The 10,828-nt window shown below is 30.1% G+C and overlaps 1 protein-coding gene across 4 annotated transcripts in view; it reads right to left on the bottom strand.

Annotated features, from left to right (window-relative positions):
• Positions 1 to 2,050: 2,050 nt before the first annotated feature.
• Positions 2,051 to 10,828, bottom strand: part of LOC132729547 (E3 ubiquitin-protein ligase RNF38-like) — a 40,372-nt gene continuing 31,594 nt past the window's right edge. For all 4 annotated transcript variants that reach the window (XM_060715327.1, XM_060715328.1, XM_060715329.1 and 1 more), the window contains 4 exons: positions 10,282 to 10,443; positions 9,518 to 9,624; positions 8,765 to 9,068; positions 2,051 to 8,218 (listed from right to left, as the gene is read on the bottom strand). In XM_060715327.1, the coding sequence (XP_060571310.1) occupies positions 8,156 to 8,218; positions 8,765 to 9,068; positions 9,518 to 9,624; positions 10,282 to 10,443 (636 nt within the window). In that variant the 3' untranslated portion in view covers positions 2,051 to 8,155. The remainder of the gene's footprint in view (positions 8,219 to 8,764; positions 9,069 to 9,517; positions 9,625 to 10,281; positions 10,444 to 10,828) is intronic.

The raw sequence follows: 10,828 nt of genomic DNA, 5'->3' as shown, positions 1-10,828 counted from the left end.
AATATAATCCATAAATCTGGATGTAGAATATGTGTGCCAATGCCAAGGTAAAATAGTATAGCTCTCCGTATACATGTAGTTTGAAAAGGTGACCTAAAATCAAGGACAAGTCACAATTAAAACTCATAAAATATGTAGAATAAAGGTCAGGTCTCACAAATTTAAACTTAAATAAATACACATCTAGCTTTAAAGTTTTTAGAGTAAGCTCCAAACAATCTATTCAGGCACTCAGCAACTTATAATCTTATTTGACTTAATTTTCTTATGAGGCTCTTTGATGTTGATTTAAAATGACTGGATTACCATGAAGGAAATGTAACACAGGCATGTTACAGTGACGGTCATTTATTTAAGACGAAGTATCGATTTGGTTGTAACTATGAGAACATTGATTTTCATATTGTGCTGGTTACAAATTCTCAAACTACAGAAAAAACAACAACAACAACAACAAAAAAACCAACTGACTCCAGATTGACTCCAGTAAAGAACATGAGACATGTTATCATATTGTTCTTAAAGCAGCCTTCAGTTTTTATTTGCTGTCAGAAAAAAATAATTATGTGTTGCTTTAAACTAAGTGCATTGTATTTCACATTGTATTTCAGTCATTTTATCTTGGAAAAGTGCATCATATCACTGTTAAGCCTTCTTCAAAACTGCTTCCCGAGAGCTAAGTATAACATGTCAGTGACATTCAGTTATAAAAATAGAAGAACAGGGAACAAATTGTTTGCTTTACTAATTTGAATACAGAGTTTGGACTGGTAGATTAGAGGTATCATGGGCTTCCTTATTTTTGATGTTTTTTGGGGGTTTTTTTATTGTTTTTTTTTTCCACCTTAAATCTTTTGATTTTACAATTATATGAAATGGTTTATCTAAAAATAACATACTGAATCTTTAAAAAAAACTGAAGGCTGCTTTAAAAATGGATTGTTGTGTTTGTTTTTCTCTCAGATCAAAGAATGGCAAACAAATTGATTCTTCATCATCAAACAGGCACACACAAAAAATAAATAAAAGTAGCTAGCTTGATTTTCAAGAGGATGCTAATATACAAATTTAAACCTGACTGCAAAATAAGAATTAATCTCTCCTTTTTTTGCTCATAACTCTCTATTAAAAGAGGCTTAAGGATTTTAAAGCGAATTGGCAAAAGATTTAATAGTCGTAGATATTCTGCAGATAAAAATGCTGCCAAAAAGTATGATTTTTAATGATCTATTTTATGTATAGAACGATAATCATTGGTCTTCTTTTAGAAGATTGATAAAAAAGTCAATATATTTCTAGAATGACAACTGCTTTCTTATTCATTTTACAAAAGATTCATTTCCATAAAAACAACTGCTTGCTTTTCAAATTCTAGAATTAGGGCATTGTTTCTCAAAAACATATATTTCCACTAGTGCAGCTTTTCATTTTCTTCATTTTCAGAAACACACATGTTCATATAGACTGCTGCATCATTATCCATCTAAGAAACATACATTTTCATAAAGACTATTCATTTTCACAAACAGATATTTATCTGACAGGTGCTTGCTTGTTCATTTTCAGAAACATTCATTCTAAACAGGGAGACGCATTTCCATATACCAAAGAGAGCTACTTATTTGTTCATATTGGAACACAGGATTTTTCATATCTCTTGTAGTATCAATGCAACAGTGTTCAAAACGTGAAGTTGGAACACAGGATTTTACATATCTCTTATAGTATCAACACAGCAGTGTTCATTGCTAAGTTAAGTAGGTAAGTTGGAACAAAGGACTTTTCATATTTCTCGAAATAAGAACGATTCACAGCCAGGTAAAAAGAGTCATTTTAAATTGACGCACCTATATTTGTATATAACGCAAATGACATCACTTCCAAGTATTATTACACTTATGTAATATTGTTTTTATTAAATGGCTTTATTACACTCCTGCGTGGTGGTTTATGTGAAAAAGTTGGAACACAGGACTTTACATATTTCTTGTAGTATCAACGCAGCAGTAGGAAAGTTGAAACACAGGATTTTACATATACACAAACTCAGTTTTAGATTAGGAATATGTTTATTGCTTTTTGAAAGAAATTTATTTTTAATATAAACATTTTTTAAAAGTACACAAAGACTTAAGCTATGCAAACAGAAAGTGGCGCTGAATACATTTAAAAGCTGCTACTGCTTGTACGAGAATACATCTTCCATAAAACAAATACAGCATGTGTCAACAGTCGGATCTGACCAACAGTATAATGTGTCTATAGAAACATAGAAGACAAAACGATCACTATTGACATAATTTCACAAATCAGACATTACGGACAACCAGATTACACGCAGATAAACAAAAAAAACTCACATTTAAAACACTAGATCACTAAAAACAAATGTAATCTTGAATAGTATGTCTTTAACTTAAGTAACAACAATCTATAGAACTATAGCTTAAAGTATCAACAGGAAAAAAAACAAAAACTCGTGAATAATTCTAGTCAAGTTATGACTGTAGCATAAGGTAGAAAATGTTTTAACTTTTGAGGGGGTTAAAAATACTGTTTTTTTTTTTACTTTTTAACTTTGTATCTTATAAATGAACAACATCCTGTCAATTTACATGACATTGCTTAATTTCAATATAATATAACCACAATGTATTTCATTATACACACTCTGATATAAGAATTGTCCATCAAATATTTATTTTGCGAGTATTTTTATGTTTGCTGGCTGTATGACGTCATGTGTTGTGTCATTGAAGAACCTATAGTTTCATCATCTTAGTGCAGTAACAGGTTAAGTCCTTCTAAATTTAATAGGAGTTAACCAGTTACAGCACCAAGTTGGCGATTTTTTTTTTGTCATGTCATATTAGGCTTACATTTAACTCTTCACCAAAACGGTATGAAGCCTGCAACAGACACTGTTCTTTATTTCCTTGACACTTTTAAGACATGTATGTAAGTCGGTTCCACATGACAACTTATGTAACATTCTATAATTCCTATTTACGTCTAAATATAAATTTAAAAAAAAGTTGAAGGAAAATAGAATTACCCTATACAAATATTAAAACAAATGATTTTTTTTGAGAATATCAATAAGTGACAAAACATATCAATTTAATTAAAGCAGCTTTTAATAATCTTTCTACGTCACACAAACATTTACATAGCATAATTAAATGTATAAACAAAGTTTTTCTTATACTATAACTAATGAAGTAAGGACATAGATTGATCTTTTTGTACTTTAATGTAATATAATAACCAAGAAACTATTAACAATGTTAAATCTAATTTCGTGACCTTAAACACATGAAGCAAAAAACAAATATGCTTTATTATATAAAGTTTTGATAATACTTTCCATTAATATGATAAAATTTATCCTTTAGCCCCAAACACCTGATTCAAATAATGAGGTAGAAATGTTTGTTTGTTAAAGTTGTTGGTGGTGGATTTTTTTAGTGTTTTTCTAAATAACAAGACATTTTTTTGGATAACTACAAAATTAAACTGATACAAAAGCCAAACTGCCTTTCCAAAATATAATTAAACATTATTTCTTAACTTTATGTTTGTACATGAATTTAAAGATATATTTTTCAAATTCAACTTGGGGGAAAATCAGCATTTACAAAAGAGCCATTCTCTTTAATATTGATTAAAATATAAATTTGTAAATGAAATTTGAGAAAAACAACATCAAAAATGTTGCACTTAACGTAACAATAATTAGCAATGTACGAGAAACGTTTGGCATTATAATTTCAAACAAATGTTGTAAAACAATACAAAAGAACAAAAAAACAACTACTGGAAACAATACTAATTTTGCAGATCAACAAAGACTTTATTTGAATCCAATATTTGCTCTAGAAAGTAAAACCTTAAAAGTTTATAGTTAAAACATTTTTTTGTATAGATCAAGTTTGTACGGAGATATTCAGCTTGGTTGGTTGGTAGAGTAGGACACCAGATGCCGTTCTGTGCATTATCTCTGGCTCAAGTGAGTGGTCGAGTAGAACCATCAACATTCCATAAGCAAGCTGGATACCTTCCTCACTTGTAATGTAATTGCGTGGTTGGGTAAAATGTTAAAAAATATTGAAACTTAAAAATGATTTTATGAATCCCTATTTGCTAGTGTTTAAAAATCATGGCTTTCTTTAAAAGTGAACTAGTAATTTCGGACATATTGTTACCTAATTTTGGCTTACATTTTTTACAAATTCAAATACTTTAATTTGGATCTCACATCAACAACACCCATCTCAAATCACACATAATTATAAAATAACAGATCTACTAATGATAATAAAGACTGTGATTTAAGCGTTAGGCATTTCATCAGCTCATGATAAAAAAAAATCTTATTAATTCTTAAGCTAGATTTATCGGTTAATAAACAGATAAAACAGGCCATCATAAAAACATAACTGAGACAAAATTCAATAAACCTGCAATGTTTTGACATTATAATTCTGACTTTGATTGTTATAAGCATAAAATTTGGAAGAGAATTAATTACAGAATTATATAATTATGTTATCATAGTTCAAAGAACGAAAAAAAAAAGAAGAAGATAAAATTTAAAGACAAAAAACATAATATGTGTGCATGAAAATTTACTGGCCTGATTCATTATATATATTTCTTTGTATATACAGTAAGTTGAATTGATATACTATATAGCAGGAAAGGTATATAAATATATGTTTCACATGTTGCAGACATTTTTACAAATTATAAATTTTCTAGAAACATGACAGCGAAAAATTCTGACAGACAATATTTCAGATACTGAAAAAAAGGATATTGTTTAATACGTTTCGATTTTAATGCCAACAAAAAATATGGAAACAACTTTTCTAAGAAACAATAAATATTTTCATCAAGAGGTAAAATAGCAGGTTCAAAATGTTTATAAAGAGTTTTTGTCATAACGGAAGACCCTAAGAAAAAGTAAGTAAATATCTATATATATATCATATAAAAAGAAGTAAACATGTTACTACAGTTATTAAAACTTCTGTCTCTTCTTTTCAACAGTAAAAAAATGAGAACTGTTTATGTTTAACAAATTAAAAATCCACAAAAACTATCATTAAAATTATAGAGTACAGTAAACATTGTAATAATTATCTGTAAACAAGAAGACATCAACGTTTAATACGAAAAATTATTATATCATCAACAGACATAACAAAAAATGATAAACAAAGGGGGAGGGGGGGGGGTAGGGGATGTGCAGGGGCAATTGCTTGCTTGGGGGAAGGGCGGCAGGGGAATACCAAGGGGGTAAAGCATTTGTGCAACAAAAACAAGAATATATTTCTCTCCCAATATTTTACAGGAATTTGGTATAAATTTTTTATTTATGATTTTTTCCCTTTTTTACATACAAATGCGAGATCTACAAAAAACTAATAATAATTGCATATTCTTATTTTTGTTTATTTATAAAAAAAATGTAAAAAAGAGAGAAAAATGTTAACAACAGATAAAACTGACCTACAATTACAAAAAAAAAAAAAAAGAAAAAAAAGATTGCATATTTATTATAAATGTCTACCACAAAACTTGTTATAGAATATTGAAATTTCAAATGTTGCAAGAATTAAATGCAAATTTCTTATTGTAAAATTTTAATTTTAACTTTTCTTGAACACACAATTTGTTCAAATATATTTACAAACATGGATTTCTAAAAATGAGTATGCTTCTTTTGCGATTTTTTTTTTTACGAAATAAAAATGAAGTGTAATTAATTGATGTTAATACAAAAAATTGATATCCCATGAATATAAATATCTTTTTTAATTTACATGAATATAATGTATATATGTTAATCTTTTTTTTCTTTCCTGTGGAGATCATTATTTACGACTCGAAAATAGAATTTGCATCATTTGAACAATATAGTTTGACACAAAATTGATTAAAAAAAAAAATAACCAAATTCCACACATGAAATTATAAAAGAACTTCAATTAAAGCATAACATCCCTGCCAAAAACAAGAGGGCCATGATGGCCCTGAAGTCGCTCACCTGTATATTGGCCCCCCGGAGCGGGGCCAGTTTAAACCCCAGGGCATTTATTTGAACAAACTTGGTAGACACTTATTAGAAGATGTTTCATACTAAACATCTAAGGTTTGGCTCGTTGGGTCTTTTAAAAGAAGATTTTTTAAGTTTTTTCTTTACACATATATTTAAAAACAATGACACCCCTGGGGCAGGGCCAGTTTTGACCCCAGGGCTTTTATTTGAACAATATTTGTAGACACTCACTAGAATATGTTTCATGCTTAATATCTTAGCTCTAGCTCTTTTGATTCTTTAAAAGAAGATTTTTTAAGTTTTTACTATATACATAAAGAGAAAATCAATGACCCCCTGGGGCGGGCCAATTTTGACCCCAGGGCTTTTATTTGAATAAACTTGGTAGACACTTACTAGAAGATGTTTCATGCCAAATATCTAAGCTCTAGCTCTTTGGGTTTTTTAGAAGAAGACATTTAAAGTTTTTTCTTTTGATTGCCATGGCAACCAGAGTTCTGCATGGAATTAAATTCTTTGAACAATTTTCAAAGGTGACCACCAAAGGAACACTCCTGTGCAGTTTGGATGAAATTGGCTCAGTGGTTTATGAGGAGATGTCATTTAAAGTTAAAGTTTACGGACGACGGACGGACGAAAAGTGATCACAAAAGCTCACCCTGTCACAAAGTGACAGGTGAGCTAAAAAAAAACCCTAAAAAACAGAAAAAAAAGAAGATAAAAACAATTTTCAGCACAAGTTTACCCTTTGGACCAAGTGTGAAGGTGCTGTAGTGCTTAACTCCAAACATATGTACAAAATATAGAATAGCTTTTTTATGTGCCGTGAACAAATCGCACAAATTTACATCACAACATCACAGGGATTGTAGTTTTCAAAAATAAGGTGTAGTTATTTTTTACAATAATACAGTCTTAAAGACAATATATAAATACTTCATAGAATTATAAATAAACTTAAATTAAGCGCCTTCATAGAATAACGCCTACTATTAGCATCCTAAAATAATACACATTTACAGTTTGTACAAAAATGATACAAGATTACAATCTGATGTTGTTTTTTATACAATTTTTGAAACACTAAAAATTCAATAATAATTCATTTAGGCCACAAATGGGAAGCACTTTGTCTACTGGCAAATCATAATCTGATAATACCGGCATTAATATCAAACTTTTTTTAAAAACCATTAAATATGTATTAGAAAAGATCACTCTCAATTTCAGCATTGATCTCTTATAAAAAATTTTTTTTAATCAAAAACAGAAATCATTTTCAAATTTTGAAATATTTTAAAAAAAATATTATTTGCAAAGGTTCTGTTATACAAAATAAATCTTTAATGATATTAGATTTTTAATAACATGAACTTTTATTCTCCGGTTTATTATAAATCAAAGCCACCAGCCAGGCATGTTAGGTCAAAGGTTCAACTTGGCATAAAAACAATTCTGGAACATAGGAAAATATCTAGGACTATTATTCTGTAAACCACTTTAATGGTAAAAGAAAAGACAGAAATGTAATTTTAAATCAGTTTTACTTGAAATTCCAATTTTGATGATACTATTTTTGGGTAGCAGTTACCTTTAATATAAGGCTTAGATCATATAAGTTGCTAAATTTAGAAACAAAAATGTGCCAACATGAAGTAATATACAATAATGCACATAAAATGAGAATACTTTGAGTGTGTGTGAAAAATATACCTTTGTACTATGTATAATTAACAAAGAAAAAATAGACAACACTGAAGAAAAAAAAAACAGAAATTGAATCAGCACAAATCTTTAAAACAACACAACAATATGTTATATTACAAACAGCACTTTATTTAAATCACTGATGTTTGCTTGTTTGTTTCTATATTAAAACAAAGAGAGAAAAAACTCATTGCAAGTAATTCTGCACCGACAATGAACATCATCATTTTTGCATTGATTGTAAAATGTCACTGTCATCATTTTGACAGAATTCTTCAATTACACAACTGGAGGTGTGATTTCCACAAGTTACAATTCTTATGCACACCTTGAGAACACACTTTTTTTCTCCTGTTGACTGTGCACAATTTTTTGCTGCATTAACTAATCAGACTGACTCCCTATTTCCGAGGCATCTGCTCTGCAAATTGGACATGTTCTATTTGTCTGGAAGAAGAAAAAAAGTAAACATTATATCATTATCAACTTTTTTGCAAATGATTTTAATTCCATGAAATTCAAGCCTGATAAGTCCAACTTAATGGTATACAAAACCCCCAATATTTCTACAAAAGATATTAATCAAGTCAATGACTTTTTTCAGCCATCAAAAAAACAACACACCATTTCATAGTTAAGCTAATGATAAAAGCCTCCTAAAAACAAGAAAAACAATTCTCTGTCATTGTATTTGAAAAGTTGGCAAGTTACCTGTTTAAAACAGCTTAGCACTGGCCTCAAGGTTACAAAACATTACTGTGTCTCAAATCACAGGACTTTCATTGGTCGATGCACATTCTGTGCCAGTTTCTAACCAATCAAATGCCTGACATCTAAGTTTGAGCTTGATAATTTTATTGGACCCTGGTACAGAAATCAGGAACATTTGTTAAAGGAACTGCTTGTCAGCATATATCTTTTACACTGCTAAAAAGACTCTATATAATGGCTAAACTGAAAACAAAACAACCAAAACAAAATTTGTAAGCTTACCTTTAACCATTTATCGATGCATTTTGCGTGGAACTCGTGGTAACAAGGCAGAACTCTAAGTAACTGTCTGTTCTCAAAATCGCACATGCATACAACACAAGATGTTTGATCGGCACCATTACGGAGATTCTCGCCATTAAATCTGTATGCAGGGAGCTGCTCGATTTCTGGCTTGCACAGACCTTTGGGTTTTGCGTCTCCAAGTCTTTCTGCGAGATTCAACAAGGCCTCATAGTTCTCTTCTGTAGCTTCGTCATGGAGGTCACGTCCATAAGGAGGTACAGGGGGATTCCCCAACATTGCTCTATAAACATCCAACACAAAATATACAAAGTGTTTTGAGTTGTCTCCCTTCACTTACAAATTATTTACTTCATACACAATGCAAGGCAATATATGCCAAAATGCAACTTTTTGTTTGAGGATTCAAAAGTCAATTTTTTACCAGGGACAAGACCTAGCCTTGAAATTTGTCTTAAATATGTTTTATGTGAATTATCCAATTGATAACATGTGACAATATATCAAATGTCACAGAATAAAGTTTTTATTCAAGTTGTCAAGTTTTCCAGCAAATCATAATGCATGAAATCTATATCCATAAAAACAACTATTCACCTATAAACTTTGTATCAGATTTCCTGCAAGTTTACATCAAACTATCTATAATAATGAGGCATAAGCAATGGAAATGCCTATAAAAATATCTATTTTGAGAATGAGAAAATATCTCAATGTGGCGTAATTACTTACAGGAAGTGTAACAGGAATCCTGGGTAAGGTGGTGGAGGAGGTGGGAAGTTTCTCATTGATCGCCGACCCATAGTTCTATGTTGTGTGTAAAACCTCTGAAAAGGACCCTGTAAATAGAAAAAAAAGCAAAATTAATTAAAATTATACAATAAATGTTCAGAAATAAGTCAAAATATATAACAATAAATAAATATGGTTCAATTTCTACATACTTTTTTCAATGTCCATACCTTACATGTTATTCATGGGAAAACAACAACAAAAATAAACTTATTACAATGCATATATCAAAATCTTTATTTGATCATTTTCAAATTGGAAATCAAGTGAGATGGCCTTAACATATACATGACAGCCAAGGACAAAAAAAGCAGACTTGGAAGAATAACAAATTGTGTTTAAGAAAAATGTCAGGATTTCAGGATTGTCTACTTTTTGGTACTGCTGTATTTGTACACAAGAGAAAGTTTTGCTATATATGTATTGACTTCTATTGGCTAACAGACAACTGCGTATTACATAATTTTCCTCTCTTTCACCAGTTTAATAGCAAATTAACAGACATTAATAATACTTACACACAATATCATATACCCTTTCAAATATAATTTCTTTTCATACTCTTTAACACAGATTGCCCGAGAGTCATGAAATCATCTCCAACACAGATTAGAAAATCATGAAATCATTTTCAACGCAGTTTAGAAAATAACAAAATTAAGAACAAAACATTTCCTGTGAAGTATAAAAAAAGGAACACTTACAAAAATATCTTGTGGAGTGGGATGTACTGCTGGCTCTTGTAGAATAAGTGGAGGTGATGGGGTGAGGGTAGGCGTGTGAGGGAACCCTCGGTGTGGCACATGATGGTATGCTGGTGGCCGACGATGCATACGTTCAATATAAACCTCTTCTTCCTGGCCCCGCTTAAAACAAATACAGTTATAAAACTTAAGTAAAGGTTACATTTATAGATTTTACATCAATTCAGTCACATATTATCACACTTACAAGATACAACTTACTACTAGTTCTAACCTGTTTTTTCCAGCAGTCAATGCCAATGTAACCTGATATTATGCTTGTACCAACTTTATATAATCTTACAATTGTAATTACAGGCAAAAAAATCTATGAAAGTAATTGATTTACATTTAATGTAAAAATAATAGTCTTCAACAAAAAAAAAAAAAAATCTGCTCAGTCCTGACATTTCATAAAAGTCTGAAACTTTGACATAATAGTTGTTAACTTGAAATTCATAAACTGTCTGAAGTTAGAAATAACATATCAGTGGTGGTATCTTATTGT

The sequence above is a fragment of the Ruditapes philippinarum genome, unplaced genomic scaffold, assembly GCF_026571515.1.
Source record: "Ruditapes philippinarum isolate M1 unplaced genomic scaffold, ASM2657151v2 ctg4405_1_1_1_1, whole genome shotgun sequence".
In the NCBI taxonomy this organism is placed as follows: Eukaryota; Metazoa; Mollusca; class Bivalvia; order Venerida; family Veneridae; genus Ruditapes; species Ruditapes philippinarum.
The sequence above is the reverse complement of the archived record's forward strand: the minus strand, read 5'-3'. Positions and strand labels throughout refer to the sequence as shown.